The 20,285-nt window shown below is 43.5% G+C and overlaps 1 protein-coding gene across 2 annotated transcripts in view; it reads left to right on the top strand.

Moving 5' to 3' along the window:
• LOC142557428 (5-oxoprolinase) overlaps positions 1 to 20,285 on the top strand; it is a 166,823-nt gene that overhangs the window by 116,414 nt on the left and 30,124 nt on the right. For both annotated transcript variants that reach the window (XM_075669281.1, XM_075669271.1), the window contains 2 exons: positions 2,468 to 2,602; positions 17,852 to 18,001. In XM_075669281.1, the coding sequence (XP_075525396.1) occupies positions 2,468 to 2,602; positions 17,852 to 18,001 (285 nt within the window). The remainder of the gene's footprint in view (positions 1 to 2,467; positions 2,603 to 17,851; positions 18,002 to 20,285) is intronic.

Raw genomic sequence — 20,285 nt, 5'->3', positions numbered from 1 at the left:
GTTTAGTGTGTGGGAACCAGATAACATTTGCGTACTCAAGGACTGACCTGACGAAAGTTTTATAAGCCAGAAGTTTTGTATCAGGTAGTGCTAGTCGGAGGTGTCTTCCAAGAAAGAAAAGTCGTTTCATTGCAATTGGCGTAACATTATTTATATGGGAGTTCCATCTGAAGTCATGTGCTGACGTTAATCCGAGGTACTTGTGTTCATGAACTCGCATTAGTGGCACGTCGTTAACGGTATACATAAAGCTCGAGTTACTTTTTTTTTCTGGTGATTGAAAGAACAGCAGATTTCTCAGTATTGATGGTCATCTGCCAGTGGGCACACCAGTTAGACACGACTTTCAAGTCGTTGTTTAATGTTATCTGGTCATCATGCGAGTTAATATTTCGATAAAGAATGCAGTCGTCTGCAAATAGCCTAATGTTTCCTGTGATTTTTGCGGGTAGGTCATTAATAAAAATTAGAAATAAAAGGGGAGCCACAACGCTTCCTTGGGGGACTCCTGATGTTACCCAGGCTGTCTGGGAAATCTGTCCATTCACTTCCACAAACTGGGTACGGTTAGTAAGATAGTCGCAAATCCAGTCAATTATGGGGCCTGTACCTAATGTAATCTGAAGGTTCCTTACGAGCTTTTTGTGTGATACCCGATCAAATGCCTTCGAGAAATCGAGTAGGATGAGGTCTGTTTGTCTGTGTGGGTCGATATTAAATGATATGTCGTGGGTTAGTTCCAGTAGTTGAGTGATTGTAGAAAGGCCTCTGCGAAAGCCATGTTGATATGGTGATATGATACTCTCCTTTTCTAAGAAAACGGTTATATGTTTTAGTATGATATGTTCCAAAAGTTATGGGAAAGAAAACACTCACAAATAAAAGTGAGTAGCTTATTTAATAGGCACATATCACATTTATCTATTTGCTGGATAGTGCTTTCAAGGGGTGGTCAACCATCACAGGAACGTTTAGTTTGGTAGCTTGTGGTGCCCCAGCTCATATCTGGCTAGCCCCGTGCAGCACCTTAAAATTGCCACCATTGCACCTGAGAGAGCCGGGCATCACTCGTAATGCCTATGAAGAAGAGTGTATTTTGGCTGTAATAGCAGCATGTTTCGGTTGTCGTTTCATCTTGGGCATCGTGAAGTGTAAATTCAAAAATTTATGGTACCCATCATGTACCCTACATCATGTACTCCTCTCACTGCCATGTTTCCATACAAAGCAAATACTGAATACTTTGTCTTGTCAGCACTGCTCGCTTCTTTCAGCTTCTTTATTCTCATAAATGAAGAATTTGCATGTTCTTCTGGGTCCCTCCTCAGTGCACAGGATCCATTGGCCCAGGGAAGCATGCTATCCTGACATAGATGTGGTAAAAACTCGCAATAGTTTACCAGGCTTTGTCAGTATCTTGTTGGAATAGCTGGCACAAGCAGTCATGGGTGATGAGCAAGTGCAGTCAGACTCCTAGGCTGCGAATATGAGCAGTGATGCCAAGAACTTCCACCACAGTGCCAAGGGTCCCACAGTGCCAAAGGTCCCGGAGGACAAGTTCTCCGGATAAGGGCACACTGGCAGTCCAAAATGTATAGTAAAATTAACATGAAAAATTGGCAGACCTTAACATTTTCTTTAGTAATGATGGATTCCTACTAAACTGATATCGAGTTGTTAAAGCGTTACTTTATGTGAGATATGCTGCTGACAAACATGTGTACAACAATGCATGCGGAAGAAGCTTGTATAATTGCCATTCAAGCCAATTTATATTGTAGATGTGCATGTTTTCTCACTGGTTTCATCATCACCATCATGATCTTCATGGATCGGGCCCAGAAAAAGTTTCCAAGCATATATCATGACCGCTTCACTAACAGGGACACTGAACCTTGTTCTAGCACTGTTGGATTATTGTCATTGCCCTTACTTCGCTGCTATCATAATCATGCTGGCCTTCTGTTTCTTTTCAGACTCTTTCATGGTATCCTCAGTTGTATCATGTTTCGTATTTCGCACAAGATCACCAGAGAACATAGACCTTTTAATGTTCCCGTCTGTCATCACCAACACTTAATACAGAATACAGAATACATGGAGAACAGAGTTTCTAGAACGCTTATTTTCATGATCTCGATGTTTCTCATAACTTGCTGTCATTGTTCTTTGTTCTTGGCCGAGCTTGGTGTTGTTGTGTCATAATTTCACAATTGTTCAACTGCCCTTCTCCTCCTTTTCCTCTTATATTTACCTTGCGCTTCGTTGTATGTGCACTCATGTTTTCAAACTTGTTCTTTCTATACAGTCTTTTTTATTATATTCCTCTGCAGGTTTTTTTGTTTGTTCTTTAATGTGTGCATGCTCCAGCATTTAGACTTTAGGGTTGTTCCTGGGCACAATAATTTATTTATTTATTTATTTATTTATTTATTTATTTATTTATTTATTTATTTATTTATTGTAGGGAACAGCCGTGTTCGACTTTTCTGGGACAGGCCGTGAAGTGCATGGTAACCTGAATGCTCCACGTGCAGTGACACTCTCAGCAATACTGTATTGTCTTCGCTGCATGGTAGGACATGACTTGCCACTAAACCAGGTTTGTCCTTTTCAATTTGACATGGATTGGTGTACTTGAGTCTCATAGATAAACACCACTCAAAGTTTGATTTTTCAGAAATCTAAACTCTAAACTCTAATTTTTTGTATTGCGTGTGTGTATTATATGTATTAATATATTAGGGGTATGGGAATGTGTGAAGTTTTTAACATATAATCAAATCATCTGTTGACTATAGTGACATCAAAAATAAGCTAATGGATAAGTTTCGTCTTTATTAAAAAAAAAACAAAAAAGAAAAAAAAGAAAAAACCTTCATTGATCACTTGATCACTTGTTGATCCTGCCATTCTTCAAACAAAGTAATCCCAGGAAAAATTCCAATAGAGAAATTTTATTTGTTTCATTTTATTTGATTATGAAACAATAGAACTGATACACTTGTAAACAGATAGCCACTACTGGTCTATGAAACAATACAACTGATACGCTGATAGCCGATATTGGTCTATGAGCTTACAAGTGCATTCGTGTAGATATGAGCACTGTGTACCAAGGCGGTTTGTTGTACAAAGACGCATTAATTGTTCATTTTAAAGCAAAGCTTTCTAGGTAAACTCTATTGGATTTTGTTGATTATGGTTTATGCTGCTGTCTTCCCAAATGGCTGACACACAGGACGACATTCATGTAGCGAGTCTTGGCCCGATCTGTGTTCCCCTACAGATGTGCTGGAGGCCAGCTCTGTTCTCCATCAAATTACTCAGTGAAGCAACAAACAGTACCTAAATATCCTCCATGAAAGAAACGTACAGCTTAGGAAGCGTAATTCTTTTATTAAAGCAAAGCCTACTGTGCCTTCATTCTCAATATTCGGTGCATTTACTTGGTCGGCTTCATGCCAAGCAATATTACCAATACAAGTTTATATCATGATCACTACTTCTAGCTTCAATTGGGCCCATAAACCATTTTATTTGTCTTATAGAGCAGTGTATTGCCCTGATAGAAGGAGCTACAGGACTGGCAGAAAGCCGTATGGGACCTGTACGTTTTGGTATTGGGCCTATAATTGTAGGTGTATAGTACCAATAGGAATTTCTATTAGAATTTTCTCTCGGAATGTTTCAAAGTTTTTGAGGTGCTACGCCAAAGCTATGATACTTGGTTGCCACTCTACTGTTTTTCCTGATAGCAATTATGCTTACACAAGAGGCGCCCTCGCACTGTTGCTGTCACCACTGCTGTGCTGTCCTAGGTGTGATGGCACATGCATAGTCAATGCACTGAGCATTCAAGGTCACGTGATATGCTGCAGGTGTGAGCGCAAGCATGTGAGTGCAACAGCGAAGGCAGGCATTTAAAATGAAAAGGCTGGTGCCTTTATGTGCGTCATCTTCCCACATGTGTCCAGTATTGGAGGTCACATAATCGGCGGAGCTTCAAAGGCGCAGCATAATGAAATGGTAAAGGCAGCATAGAACATTCACATTGGGATGAGTTTGTGTGCCCCCTGCTGGCAACGCTCATCACACCAGTGTTGTGATCACGAATACCTGTGGTCATCAAGTGATAACTTAGAAGGGTTTGGGCGCGAGCTAGTTTGTACGGATCATTCATTTTAAACAACGCCAAAAAACTCACGGACAAGGAAAAGCACAGGACCAGCGCTGACTGCCAACAACATGTTTATTGAAGCCTGCACAAATATATACTATTCACAACGGGCTGAAAGAGAGAAATGAAGAAAGGGAAGGCGAATCATCGTCAATCAACCCTTGCTGCATATACGTGACAAGCATAAAACTATACAAATGTAAAATACACAATATGGACAAAATCCAAAGGGATTAGCTTCTAAGGAACTTAAGTTCCTTATCACAAAGAGCTATTAAAGGGGCACTTATGCAAGTGGCTCCTAAGTGACAAATTGAAAAGCCCTCAATGTTTTCCCTGGCCATCTTATCGCTGTACCGTTTCAGCACACGTGTGTCTTCTAGATGTGGTGAACAGCCACACTTTGCACAATGAACAGCTAGATTACTACCAGTCTTAATCTTGACACTGTGCACGTGCTCACGTAAGCGTTCACTAAGGCAGTGTCCTGTCTGCCCTATGCAAGTGCCACCGCAAGAGGTAGGAATGGCATAAACTACATTGGTTTTGCAATCTACAGGCTTGGTGGTATGTCAGTTACCACACAGTCCAGGCATTTGCCGGCCATTGTTGACTTTTTTGCACAACCTTCCCAACTTGTTAGGTGCGGTAAACACCACCTTAACACCGGCCCGGTCCGTGGCTTTCTTGATGCGGTGGACACACAGTGTACATACGGGATCGCAACAGTCTTGGTTATGTCCTTTACCACTTCGCGTGGTTTCATGGCACGGGGGAACGAATCTCTTGCAATAAGACTTCCATCAAATATGGCAGCAGTTGTGTTGGATAGCCACTTGCCTTAAGCCAATGGACTTGGTTAGCAAAGTCGCTGGACATCAAGTGGGAGCAAGAGCGAATGACAGCATTTTTGAGAGCACTTCGGGCTATGGAGTGCTTCACCAATTTTGAATGATTGGAAGTGTAGGGGAGAAGGGGTTTTTTGGAACGTCGGGCATACATCCGACGCGCGTGCTTCTCCTCGAGGTGCAGTGCAAGCTCAAGGAAACGGATTTGGCCTTTCTCAGGCAATTGCCTTGTGAACGTCAACCCTTGAAAAATGCTCTTGAATTTTTCAAAAACTTGGTCGAACAGAGCTATGGTTCAGAACAACATTCATTTGGGCTAGATGGTACGTACTTAAACTAGGAAAGAACAGCGCCAACTAAGACAATCACAAGTGGGAGAACGACTCAGGACAAGCACCAACTTCATCTATCTTTATTCACTGAAAAATCAGCAAATACTACAACTTTTGTGCATAAAGTTTCGAGTCTGATTTATTTTCTCCTCTAGAAACGATTCCCCAAAACAAATTTATGTGCGTATGTGTAGTGCCATCTTTTCGGGCTAATCTGAGCTATTTATGTTAATTGCTGTGGTAGCTGCTAGATTGCACTACATGTAGAAAAATATGTTGTCACTAGTCGTCTGTGCATTCTACTCTGAGTGAATGTGGAGAGATGGATGTCCACCTTGAACAGCGTGTAAACATAAAATTCTGTGTGAAGCTTGGCAAGACAGCCACACAGACCTATGAGCTCCTTCGTGACATTTACGGCAACGAGACATTATCACGGGTATGAGTTTTCGAGTGGCACAAGAGGTTTGTTTCAGGGAGAACGTCGGAGGAAGACGACACAAGGCAGGGGAGCCCTGCAACCTCACGGAATGAAAACAACGTGGCTCGGATCAGGGAGGTCGTACAGCAAGACCGCACCATTACAGTCTGCATGCTATCGGATGCTCTCTACATTAGTACGACAACATGCCACCAAATTTTGCGTGAGAACTTAGGGAAACGAAAGCTGAATGCCAGACTTGTGCCGCACTCCCTCACACAGGACCAGAAGGACATGCGGGCATCAGTGAGCGCTGATTTGTTCTCTGAGGCAGAGAAGGATGCTGCATTCGTCGACAGTATCATTGCTGAAGATGAAACATGGTGTTTTCAATACGATCCTCAAACAAAGAGACAGAGCACCGATTGGCAGTCCACAAGCTCTCCAGTGTCGAGAAAGGTGCGGCGACAGAAGACGAAACCAAAGACGATGCTGATAGTTTTTTTCGATGCCAGAGGTGTCATACAACACGAGTTCATCCCACAAGGACAGACGGTGAATCAGGAGTTTTATATCCACGTGCTCCAACACATGCGTGATGCACTGCAATACCGTTGCCCTGACTTATGGGCATCTGGACAATGGAGCCTTCTCCACGATAATGCAAGGCCGCACGCTGCTCTCAGCGTGACAAAATTTCTCGCCAAGCACAGCATTACTGTACTTCCCCATCCGCCATACTTGCCTGACCTCTCCCCATGCGATTTTGTCCGGTTTCCTCATGTGAAGAGAGCCCTAAAAGGTCGCTGGATGGGGAGAGTGGAGACCAATCAAGACGCCACGACAAAGGAGCTGACAGCCCTGCCAAAAGAAGCGTTTCCCATCTGTTTCCAAGACCTCAAGAAGTGTTGGAAGCTGTGTATAGACTGCAAGGGAGACTATTTCAAAGGGGTGCTGCACAAATGATTTCAATGTTAAATGCATTTTTTTAAAATGGACTCAGTCTCGCAACTTTATGGACAAAGGTTGTGTAAGGAAAATCACAGACATGTGCACAAGGACCACAGTGCATCATCTGCCATAATGTTCAAGATATCGCATTTCGCTTTTAAAGAGGGTCACAGAAGTATCACTAACACAGTTTTTTTCCTCTCTTCTTTATGTGGAATTTTTCCGTTTTTAAGAACTATTAAATTATTGTCAACATACCTGAACACTTTTGTATGTTGGCAGTACGCGCCTCGAGCACAAAAGGAGCTGCTTCCTTATGCGTCGGGTCGGCTCATTCAAAAACTGTAAAACATTCCATTGTTAAACTTTGCCTTGAGTCTGCTCTCATGAAATTGTGTAGCCATGCAATGCATGCGAGCTATGACAAGCAAGTTGATAGGTTGGTTTTGGCCGGGTTTCCATGCACAGTCATCAGAGCAGTGGCTGAAGTGCTCTTGCAGAAAATCAAAGGTGCCATGCTCAAGAAACCGTGTGCATAAGAAAAACAAGCTGCGAAGCCAGAAGTGGTTCTGTATGTACATAGGATCGCCCACAATGTGAAAAAGGTGGCAAACAGACATGGCGTCCCAGTTGTGTTTTCGGCTCCTCAGAAACAAGCACTGCTCTGCGCCCGCATCGCGAGCGAGAGTACGAGGAGCAGCTTCAGCAAAAAGCATGGCAAACAGTTTGTAAAGTGCTACACCGGTGTGGTATATGAAATACCATTGACCTGCGGGAAAACCTATGTGGGCCAAATGGGTAGATGCATGAATGACCGCACAGCTGAACATGTGCGGTCACTGAAAGAAGAAGAAGGTGTGCATCTTTCGCAACATTGCGCAACTTGCACTGTGTGTGACTGGACGGCACAACATTCGCAACGGAAACTATGCCTCTACTGCAAGAAGTGTGAACCATGGTTCCGAGAGATAAAGATTTTTGGCAGAAGCAGAGATACAATGGCACGTGAGGTTTTGGAAGCTTCCATATAAAGAAGAGAGGAAAAAATTGTGCTAGTGATACTTCTGTAACCCTCTTAAAAGCAAAATGTCATATCTTGAACGGTTTGGCAGATGATGCATTGTGGTCATCGTGTGCATGTCTTTGATTTTCCTTATATTTGCTGATTTTTCAGTGAATAAAGATAGATGAAATTGGCGTTTGTCCTGTGTTGTTCTCCCACTCGTGATTGTCTTAGTTGGTGCTCTTCTTTCCTAGTTCAAAGCTATGGCTCCATTTGGGTGGGCAGAAAGGATCACCAAGAAAATTGTCAACATAATAGAACACGTTTACAGAACGTGCTGTGCTTAGGTCATCCTGGAGGAGATTATCGTAGTGTGCCAACAATAAATCACTCATTATGGGCACAATGCGAGAGCCAATACATATCCTGTTTTTCTGCACATAGAACTCTTCATTATGCAAGACAACGGTGGAGCTTAGGTAGACCTGCAGCAGATCCAGCAAATTGGCGATGTTGGTGCCAACAGTGTTCTGGAACCGGACCTCGCCTATTGCCTCAATGCCTTTGTGGCGACACACTCTGCACATATTTCTGCGCAGCCTCTGCCTTGTTATCATCCGGCCCAGCGTAACACGGCTACACGCTGGACTGTGTTACCGATAAAACACAGCGCCACCGCTGCATCACCCAAGGTATGTGTCACCGATGGTGGCTACAAAAACAGGCTGCCTGGCTGGGAAGAGTTGCTTTTTTCCTTCCACTATTAAGACGAGCGTAGCGTTGGTATGCTTGTCCGCTGCCATCGCTAATCGAATAAACATTTGTTACATTTTTATGTTGGGATTCGTCCTTCAGCAGACACGACATCCCAAACCTTCTTGCACAATGGCAAAGAGGTCATCTTGAGGTAGGGAACAAAATAAATCTTTGATGTCCACTGATAAAGCCTGTGCTCTTTTGATGCTTGACTCCTTCAGGAACTGGACTACCTCTGTGGAATTGTGCACTAAGAACAGGTCTTTCATCGGCAGCTGCCTCAGACCTTGCAGGAGGTACGGCCCAAAGCACTTCTGCCAAGTGCCCATTTCAGAAACATTGAGTCTGAAGGGGGCGCCCATCTTGTGAGTTTTAATGGTAAAAGAACATGGAAAGGCAAATTTCCATTTAGAGCGTCATTGCACTAGACAACTTGTCTAGGCTAGCTTCCTCACACTTTCCTACAGCAAACTTCTTGGTCTTAGAAGGGTTGAACCCATCGGCAAATTTAGTATTTTCTTTGAGCGCACAATCCGCAGAAAGGTGAAATTGTCGGGAGTGGCATACAACAAAGCCGCCTTCTTTGTCTGACATGAGCAACTTGAAGTCGCTACTTCAGAGTGATTCGACGATGCTTGATGCCTTGGGTTGACAGTGACCTGAGGTTCCCACTGGAAGTGCTTCAACACATTCCAGAACCACTCGCTTGCAGTCGGGAAACACATGTATACTTACAGCAGTTCTGACAAGGGACAACGCCTTGACTTTGTGAACCTTAGGTGCACTGCAGAACTTAGGTCCCAACCTCACTGTATGTTGGGACCTAACTTCTAAGGAACTTGAGTTCCTTAAAAGTTAATCAGTTTGGATTGTGTCTGTATTGTGTATTCTACATTTGTATATTTTTATGTTTGTGATGCAAGTGTAGCAAGAGTTGATTGGCAATGACTCACCTTCCTTTTCTTCCTTTCTCTCTTTCAGCCCATTGCGAATAGTATACTGGGATGTTTCAGCAAAAACTTTCAAAATTTTTTATATCTTGCCTGTGGCAGATAGCACAATTCTATTTCATGAGCTGTTCTACTCAAAGAGGCGGACATTACTCGGACAAAAAATTGAAATGCATAATCGACCAATTAACAAAAACAATAAACCTTTACACTAATTACCTTAAGGCCCATATTGCAATTTACAAATTCTAGCCGTAGAGTTCGCAAAGCAAATCCGCTTGGAACGAATTCTCAGGATGACGCCAGTTTCAAGATATTAATTTGCTAACTTTGTGGAGAAATGCATTGGCATTCCAGACATTTTCTTAACAAAACGTCGGTATATGTATTCAAGCACAAAAGTGACTGGCATATGGCATGCTATCTCGTGTCTGTCCACGGATGCGCTTGTTAGCACTCTTGATCAATATTGCTGCTGCTGCTGGTGCTTGCACGTGACTTATCGACACCTTCAAAAAGGCAGTCGTTCTCAGTGCTGTCCATAGCATTAGAAATGCCTCATACGCAGTTAGACATTTTCTTTCCATCACAGGCAATCAGATTATGCTGTTGTGAAAGTGACTGGCTCAAAGAAGCAGAGGGGCACAGTGCCAGCAACACACAAACAGGAAAAGAAAAGGGAATATCTTGCAAATATGTAGTACGCAACACTGGGCTATATGAGATACTTTTTGGTGCCTTGAATAATTCTCGAAGTCACGTGTCACCACGAGCGATGTCACAGTGCGAACACGTGTACATAGGCACAGGGACGCGAGTACATCATCCTCCGGTTTGAAGTGCGGCAACTGCGAGAAGGAAAACGGCGTTTGGTTTGAAATTTCAGATCCTTCTGTGGTGCGTAACGATGTAATACTTTACAGACATGATTGTTATCGCGCAATGTATGCTCTGCGCTTGTCAGCTCAAAATGGCCAGACCTGGTGAGGGGGCCCTTTAAGTGGAAGACCTTGAAGTCCAGGCAGCAGTTACACATTTTATCTATTTGTCAAAAAAAATTCAATGAAGGAAATTACAAGCTGGAGTGAAAAAATGTGGCACTCTATTGCTATTGAAGCACATCCAAGTTTAAGTGCTGGCTGGGAGCTTTGAGAAAAACTTTGACGCTACACATTTTAATAAACACTGGGTGCATTTGTCCTTTGTTGAAGCTTCAGCAATTAAGTATGGACCAAGAATGTGACCCTGAAAAATTCCACATCACACATTAGCCACCCATCTCGTTTGGTGCGTGTGCTGGTGTATCCTGTATAGGTTGGTATTGCACGAGTATGGGCATTGTGAAACTTCACATTTTACTTTATGCAAAACCGGTCTCAATCAATCAAAATAGCACTGTACGAAAATCTTGGCATTTCTAAAAGTCATTTGCTGTCATTTCTTGATGCAAGCATACATGGTATAGATGGTGTTTGTGCCAAGCAACAGCCTTCCAGGTTAAACTTGTGGTAGTTTCAGAGCCCTAGCCATCCCTATTACTCTTGCTTGAGGATTAATGCTGGCAGATGCTAAGATAGCAGTTTCAAAGTCCTCACTTTTGTTGTTCGGTGGGTTACTTTTTTTCTGAGTCTGAACTCACCTGGTGGAACAAAAGCAATTGAAGACAGTCCTGAATGTGACATGCACAGGCATACAGTAATCTGGATGTTTGGCAGCATGCTGTGGCAAATGTCTTCTGCGTCCTCATGAGCCCTCATGTAGAAGGCCATGTTGTTTACTTTTTCCATGAAAGCTGGCGTTGGGCCTGTGTAACTGTTCCAGCAATGAAAGGGTTACCCCATTGATTAACAGCTTAGCAAAGCAGCGCTTTTTCATGTTCTAAGGTCTTCAATTCACTGGTGTGAACCTGGAAGTGAGTCGATGTGCTTGCAATCTTAGGGCAAATAATTGTTATGCATGAAAGGAAGACATCATTTAGGCTACTGTGCTGAGCAAAGCTTGCGGTGAATGGAGCAACTTTTTGAATAGTGATAATTTCCAGTAAATAATGATTTGTAAATGCAACCAGAAAAGAACACTTATGGTTTAAGTTGTAGCTGTGGGTTTCTGTTTAGGTTGTGATGATCGGTAAAAGGTTTGTCAAAGCACATTTTCCTGAGTGACATGCACAAAGCTGGCACTAATGTAAAAAAAATTTTTTTCATTATTGAAAACAGTTAAATAAAGCAGATATTTATGTTTGTGAAATAGAAACAGGTGAACATCGCTGCACACCATCTTTGGCTTTTCCTTTCCACATGGTTGTCGGCTTTTGCCAAGCTCCCAGTCTGTTTCTTTGTGGAAAAATGTGAGATTTTCTTGCACTGTAGGACTTTGGAAAAGTCTTTTGCTCAGTTTCAAATGCTAATATCAGATTGCTTCCTAGAAAGCTTGAAGAGCATCTTGCTGCTCCCCCACTGATCTGATCCATTTGTGAGCATCTCTACGTTGCACTGGTGCCCAGGAACATGCATCCCGAATACAACAGAGGCCGCTGATGCGCTCGCGCGGAAGCATTACATAAGCAGTACTCCAACTCTCATGACACGAGGTACACAGATGCAGCCAGGTACAGGGACAGAGACGCCCACACTGTCAGCGTCATAAACTACATCCTCCGTGAGATCCAGTGCATTGGTCATGATACAGTGCATTGACACCACAGGAGCTGAAGAGGCAGCCATAGCCATAGCCATGGTCACAGACCCCCGAAGAAAACACATACTAATGATAATAATAGACTTGCACAAAGCACTTCGTAACTACACTACTGGTCGAATTTTGCAAATGGTGATCTCCATTTTAAAGACCTCTGCCCTTCCTGAAATGGCCACAATAGTATGGACACCCGGACATTACTCTCTCGCTGTGAAGGCAGAGAGAAAAAAACATCTTTAATCAGCATAAGGATGGCTTGATTTGCAGGATTCCCTCTGATGACCTGTATGCTATCTTCATCCTTCTTGGTGCTATGCTGCCGGGCCGCAAGAAGCTCTGACTTCTGAGGCGAGCAGACAAGTCCGCTCTCCTTTGCATATTTGTTTACCTTGTCCACTGCGAATTGCAGGTTGTCTTGTAGGCCCCCAAGTGAGTCCATACCCGTCCATAGGGTCACATCATCTGCGTATAGTGCATGGTGTAGGTTGGGTTTACTCACCGCTTCCCCGGGAGACCCAAGAGTGCAATGTTAAAGAGAAGTGGGGAGAGAACCGAGCCTTGGGGAGTGCCTCTGCCTCCAAGTGTAATGGGGTTAGAGGCTATATTGCCGATCTTGAGTATGGCTGTGTGATGAGATAAAAAATCAGCAACATAATTGTACATTCTCACGCCGCATCCTGTGTTGTTGAGATTCCAAAGGATCGCCTTGTGTGCCACGTTGTCAAATGCCCCCTTCAGGTCTAGCATGAGAATGGTCCGTGGTAAGTGGTGTGTGGCAGGGACGAGGATCTCCTCTTCAATTGAATTAGCACGTCCTGTGTCCCGAGATGTCATCTAAAGTCAAACATGGTGTCCGGCATTTGCTGGGTTTCGTCCAGGTGTTGTTGGAGGTGTTTGAGTAATATCCTTTCTATGACCTTGTCTACACTTGATGTGAGGGATATCGGCCACAGGTGCATGTGTGTCCTCTTCTCGAACAAAAGAAGTGTACTGCCGGTCCTCATGATAGACCTCAATGGAGAACGACTATCTGTAAGCCTTGAAGATAAATTCTTAGGTATCATTTTAGACTACAAGTTAACTTTTCTCCCGCACCTGAAGTATCTGAAAACAAAGTGCCTGAAGGCTATGAATTTGCTGAAGCTCTTTTCACGCACATCGTGGGGAAGCAACAGGAGATGCCTCCTTAGCTTATACAAAAGCCTTATACAGTCATGCCTTTACTACAGAGCCTTAGGTTATCACTCTGCAACACCTATTGCTTTAAAGATGTTAGACCCCATTCACTACCTCGGTATCTTATTTGCTACAGGTACCTTCAGGACAAACCCTGTAGAAATCCTGTATGTTGAGTCAGATGAATGGTCCCTGCAAAGAGCATATTTAAGTCTATCTTACTCCCTGAAGGTAAAGGCAGATGTAGAACACCCATGCCATACCACTATAAGCAACATATCGGCTGCCAGGCTTTATCGAAACTGTGTTTAGAAGCATTGGCTGAAGAAACAAGCATACTACTTCAAGAGAATGTCCTAATGGCTCCCAGTCAGCTTACACCGCTTTGGAAGTGGCAGACTGTTGAGTGCGATGTCTCTTTTATATAGATTTCTAAGCGTGCAGCTGAGCCTTATATGCGTTCGCACTTCCTCGAACTTCAGGCAAAGTACTCATGTGCAGAATTATACACGAATGCTTCCAGATCTCTTACTGGTGTTGCTTATGCAGCTTTGGGACCGTCTTTTTTAGTGTCCAGCACACTAAATCCGCATACAAGTATTTTCACAGCAAAGCATACGCAATCCTTTCGGCAGTTAAGCACATAAAGCTAATGAATGTAGCGAAAGCAATTGTGTTCGCAGACTCATTGAGCATCATTAGAGTTCTAATGAATGTATGAAAACACACGAATTCAGTTTTTAACTAACTGTACAGCTTGTTATGCTCAGCTTATATGGGCAAGCAAGTGCTCATAGTATGCTGCCTTTTTTCTTGTAATATATCTTTTCTACTACCTTTTATTCCCCTTAACCCCTTTCCCCAGCACAGGGTAGCCAGCCAGTCTGAGAACAGGCTAACCTTCCTGTCTTTCCATCTATTTCTCCTCCTCCTCCTCTATAGTATGCTGGGCACCTGGACATAGAGGCATAAAAGGCAATTTAGCTGTAGACGAAAGTGCCACGTCAGTAAATTTTGAATATACAGACACAAACATAGCTATACCTTCCACAAACCTAAAGCCTTTACTGTGCCATGAGTTGCATCATCATCATCATCATCATCATCATCATCAGCTTGGTTACGCCCACTGCAGGTCAAAGGCCTCTTTCATGCTTCTCCAACTACCCCGGTCATGTGCTAACTGTGGCCATGTTGTCCCTGCAAACTTCTTAAGCTCATCCACCCACCTAACTTTCTGCCGTCCCCTGCTATGCTTTCCTTCCCTTGGAATCCAGTCCGTAACCCTTAATGACCATCGGTTATCTTCCCTCCTCATTACATGTCCTGCCCATGTCCCTTTCTTTTTCTTGATTTCAACTAAGATGTCATTAACTCGCATTTGTTCCCTCACCCAAAACCCGCCGTGGTTGCTCAGTGGCTATGGTGTTGGGCTGCTAAGCACGAGGACGTGGGATCGAATCCCGGCCATGGTGGCCACATTTCGATGGGGGCGAAATGCGAAAACACCCGTGGTACTTAGATTTAGGAGCACGTTAAAGAACCCCAGGTGGCCAAAATTTTCGGAGTCCTCCACTACGGCGTGCCTCATAATCAGAAAGTGGTTTTGGCACCTAAAACCTCATAATTTAATTTTTTCCCTCACCCAATCTGCTCTTTTCTTATCCCTTAACGTTACACCCATAATTATTCTTTCTATAGCTCGTTGCATCGTCCTCAGTTGAAGTAGAACCTTTTTCGTAAGCCTCCAGGTTTCGGCCCCATAGGTGAGTACTGGTAAGACACAGCTGTTATACACTTTTCTTTTGAGGGATAATGGCAACCTGCTGTTCATGATCTGAGAATGCCTGCCAAACGCACCCCAGCCCATTCTTATTCTTATGATTATTTCAGTCTCATGATCCGGATCCGCGGTCACTACCTGCCCTAAGGTGTTTTTACTTCCAGTGCCTCGCTACCTATCGTAAACTGCTATTCTCTTTTGAGACTGTTAAACATTAGTTTTCTGCAGATTAATTTTTAGACCCATCCATCTGCTTTGCCTGTCCAGTTCAGTGAGCATGCATTGCAATTGGTCCCCTGAGTTACTAAGCAAGGCAATATCATCAGTGAATCACAAGTTACTAAGGTATTCTCCATTAACTCTTATCCCCAATTCTTCCCAATCCAGGTCTCTGAATACCTCCTGTAATAAGCTACATACCTATGATCAAATCAAGAATAGGGAAATGGATATCAGAAAAAACAAGACACAAGGAAGTGCTTCTTTCCAGACTAAGGATAGGACATACCTATGGAACACACTCTTACCGCCTTACTGGCAGTGATCCCCTGACATGTGATAGGTGTTGCGACAATCTTACAGTCCTCTATGTTCTTATCAAGTGTCCTGAAATAGAAGCCCAACGTAAAAAGTACTTTTATCCCACATATCATGAGCACATCCCTTGACTTCAAGGACCTCTTGAGGCACTAGTGCTACCGCATACGTTTTGTTGTCATCGCTTCTTAACGGAACTTTTATGCTCATAGCTTGAATCATTATTTGTCATTATTTTAATACTCATATATTTTACGCAATTTATACAGTGAATTGTTTTTAGGCCCTTATACAGCCATGGTACATCTAACATTTGCAACTCACTACCCACTCCATTTATAATATACATTGAGAAATTATCACCATATGTCATGTCACTGTTTGGCAATATCTGACCCTTGCACCAATAAAAACCACATGTTATTATCGATTGCAGGTGGTCAATGGGCAGAGACTTGCCTGGTTTGGGGATGAAGCATACTTCGGTTGTTTTCCATTGTTGCGGTAGCTTGCTTGATCTTCAAAAGTCATTGAAGTTGTCTAGAAGCGTCTTTAGGGCCTGATCTTCGCTGTTTGCCAAGAGTCTGTAAGTAACCTCGTTGGGCCCGGGGGCACTGCTGGGAACCTGAGGGCCTACACCTCGGCTCGAGCGCACACTCACCAAGCCTCACTGCGAGAGAACCATGATGAGGAGAGTTCGGAACCGATCCCAAAACAATTTCACGCCATACTTCAACACTACAGACTATAGCGCAGGAAATATCCCCCACTGCACAACTCCCTCATGCGTGCCGAAACAGACTATATCATGCCATGTACCCCACAGAATACCCACAACAATGTCGAGATTACAATGCTCCGGCTATGCTCTACCATGCCGCTTGGGCGTGCCAGCTCGTGAGTGCCAACCATACAATCCCACACCCCACCACACAATAGTCGGAAGCCTCACTGTCTAGCATCAACTCATGGGACCAGCTTGAGCCTGCTGGGTGGCCATGCCTCGTGGGGTCTTGGACTCCACCCGCGTCCAGGGCCTGTTGAACGGCCCTGAGATTTCCTTTTATTTTAATAAATGTTTTCTCTCTCTCTTTCTCTCTCTCTCTTTCTCTCTCTCTCCGAGAAAGCTACGGAATTCACATTGTTGGTGGCCACATGGGGGTTTTAATTAAAGGTTAATTTTTATTTGTAATTGAATAGGTGAAAAATTTTTGCCGTATCTCGGACTATAAGTCGCACTCTCACTTTATGTGAGTTTCTAAGAAAAACATTGGTGTATAAGTCGCACTGGTGCATAAGACGCACCTATCTTAACTCAGTCGGCATGATGAAATGTGATTATGCAAGCTTGTACACACATCGCAAAATGCCATACTTACCCATTTCGGGCACTAAATTTTCATAAACAAGATCAGGGAAGTCATGCTGGCTGCCACGGTGCTGCCTACATGGTGAGCCCTAGGAACTAACATCTTGTCACCACTGTCACTGCTCTGTTAATAAAAGATTCGATTTCTTTCAGAATGTTGCTGCGCATGGTTTCTTATTGTATTCGTGAACTGAAGAAATGCTCATAATGGTTGCTCCAGCGTGCACTCTTTTATTCACATATAAGTCACACTGTTGTGTAAGACGCAACGATGAAAATTTTAGAAAAAAACCGCAACTTGTAGTCTGGAAAATACAGTTTATCTTACTAGTTATCTGGCTCCTAGCACTCATTTAAAGCTGATAGTGAAACAGTCTTCTTAGTTCTCATTCATTGCCTGCAGAAATTTTGACAGTCATGAAAAAATTGTAAAGCAACTTCAACACATTCTATAGAAACACGACACATTATCTTGCTAATTGAAGAAATTTAGCAATTGTATAATTGCTGTGAAAATAGTTAAATTATTTGTAATGTTATCAGCTTTAATAATCTCTGAAATTCAGTAAGAGCATTAAATTACTGCAATTTCTACATTTTGCATGCTGAGATAGTGGAACTTATGATGTTCTCAGCTTTAGCTGTGTATAACAGTTTTTGGTTTGTCTTTTATCATGGAGATTTCAATTGTAAGGCTGGTTGCAAAGGGGGAGGTGAGGGGTATTCTTTAACAAGGCTTAGATTGAGAGCCTTTACCTTTGTCGCAATTACCCCTCAAGTGCTCGATGCTATTCAATCACTGCGTTATTTTTCTTCAGAAGTACATTAACTACAATTTCATTGTGCAGGGTTGCCTGGCACCTGTAAAAGTAGTGCTGCCCCGGAATTCACTGCTCAACCCTTCTGCAGATGCAGCAGTTGTTGGAGGCAATGTGCTGACTTCACAAAGAGTTGTAGATGTTGTCTTTCATGCCTTCAACACATGTGCTGCATCACAGGCAAGTTCAGCCTTCCTTTTCTCGTCATTTATTTTGTGCGTTGCTTGTTATGTTAGTAAATTTCACCTTAGATTGAGAACAGAACTACAGATCAACCACATCTAATTATCACAGTCATGAAGATTACTATAATCAATGTTGAAAGTGTGCCACTTTGTTGCTGTTAAACATTTAAAAATATTATTGTGTCAGATTCCGTTAGCAAATTTTACCACGACAATGTGCAGTTGTGCCTCATTATTATGGACCACTTCAATTACAGACAATTTCTGGAAGCACCAAACCTTTCCAATACCTTTGTGCCTTGTTAATAAGGAAACTCATTGTCCAGACAATCAGCAGGGTGAAAGAAAGCACAAAGCTTTACACAAGGCCATGCATTTTTGTCTTTGTAGTATAGACATTGTTGGTATGGACAGGACATCTAAATGAAAGGATCTGAAAGCCCCTCACACACTGGTGGTGAGATGCATGTGGCGTGGCACCGATGGCAAGACATGCTGCTGTCAGCACGGCCACGCTGGCCAATGTCTTTTCTTTTGTGACTCTAACATGATTGCTCCAGTGCTCACTTGCTTTCTGAAACGTATGCATTTTCTGAGATGAAGACTAGGCCTGCCATGTCTCTCAGCTGCTCTACTGGCTTTTTGAGCACAGAAATCAGTGGACACAGACAGCGTTTCCTCTTACGTTCGATAGCATTGTCAACAAGCTGCAGCTCTGCCTGCTGCACTCCTGTTCAATTCACTTCTTGTGACACTTCTTTTAGATGCACTTTATTTGAGTGAAAACTTTGTTTCAGCAATTTAGCAATTTAGCAATTGTATAATTGCTGTTTGCTGCTAAACACCTTATTAGCGGTATAAGTCAGTGCCATAATCACGAGCACAGGGGCAGGAGTGAGATGGTGAAAGAGCATGACTGCGGTGCTGAAACATGGTAGAAAATGACAGTTTTGTTCTCTGTGTACGCGACTGCACGACATGGAAACAAACAAACGAAGTGGAAGTACAGCTAAACCTTGATATAACGAAGTCGGTAAAATAGGCAATTTGCTTCGCTTTATCAAAATTTCATTGTATTGAAGTTCAACCTTTTATGCAAATAAGTACAGTCGCCGATCAATTTTTCTTGCACTGAAAGGGGCCACAGAATTTTCTGAATTATCGGGCAATCGAAAAAAGCAACCTTGAACGACAAAACAATTAATTTTGATATATTTGGGAGTCAGCGGCGAATGATACTGTTTCACGCCACGTACATCGACGATATCTTCACATCGGCAGTACAAATTAAGCAAAGCCTAGCCACGCTTTCGCATGCACTCTGCCCCTGTGGATGATAGCATCGCCCACACTGGGACGACGCTATCAGGAAAAGTGCCAGCAGTGGGGAGCGAATTGTTCGTCTGCCTCTCAATCGAACTAGTTACCGAAACTTGAGATTACGCAACGTCCAATACTAAATGCGCAGGAAGACAGCTTACATAGTGCCATACCGTCTCGGCACTCCCAGTCTTTGCAGAGGGGGCAGATTGCCTCTAAATCAGGGTACACGGCTGCATATGCGCTCAGCTGCACTTACAGCTGTGCATGGCCACAGCCAAGACGCGCACCAGAAATCGAGCTGCACGCCAACTTAAACCCCACACCGCCACCCCCTCCCCCATTCCACCTCCTCGCTCGTGCCCCCCCCCTCTCTTTCCCTTTGCTCGCGCGGGTAGTCGGCACTCGTGAAACCACCAACTCTCTTGTCTTACCCTTGCACACTTTCACTCGCACTTAAAGCACACAGTGTGCGGGGCGCGATAGGATCTTATCGCACTTGGACTTTATACGTCATCATGATGCGGCTTCATTTTGGCAGTCGCTCTTGTCGCGCGGCATGCACTTTTAGAGGTGCATTTGCAAGCAGCCGCTTCTAAATCAAGCCATCGGCCATACCATGCTGAATACGCCGGTTCTCGTCCGCTTCTAAATCAATCATTTGACCATCTGCGTCCGCAGAAATTTCATTTATTATCTTGGCATTCCTTTGCGGTGGCACCCGCCGTGGTTGCTCAGTGGCTATGGTGTTAGGCTGCTGAGCACGCGGTCGCAGGATCGAATCCCGGCCACGGCGGCCGCATTTCGATGGGGGCGAAATGCGAAAACACCCGTGTACTTAGATTTAGGTGCACGTTAAAGAACCCCAGGCGGTCGAAATTTCCGGAGTCCTCCACTACGGCGTGCCTCATAATCAGAAAGTGGTTTTGGCACGTAAAACCCCATAATTTAATATTAAT

Source organism: Dermacentor variabilis, chromosome 1 (genome assembly GCF_050947875.1).
Source record: "Dermacentor variabilis isolate Ectoservices chromosome 1, ASM5094787v1, whole genome shotgun sequence".
Lineage (NCBI taxonomy): Eukaryota > Metazoa > Arthropoda > Arachnida > Ixodida > Ixodidae > Dermacentor > Dermacentor variabilis.
This window is presented reverse-complemented; position numbering and strand designations above follow the sequence as displayed.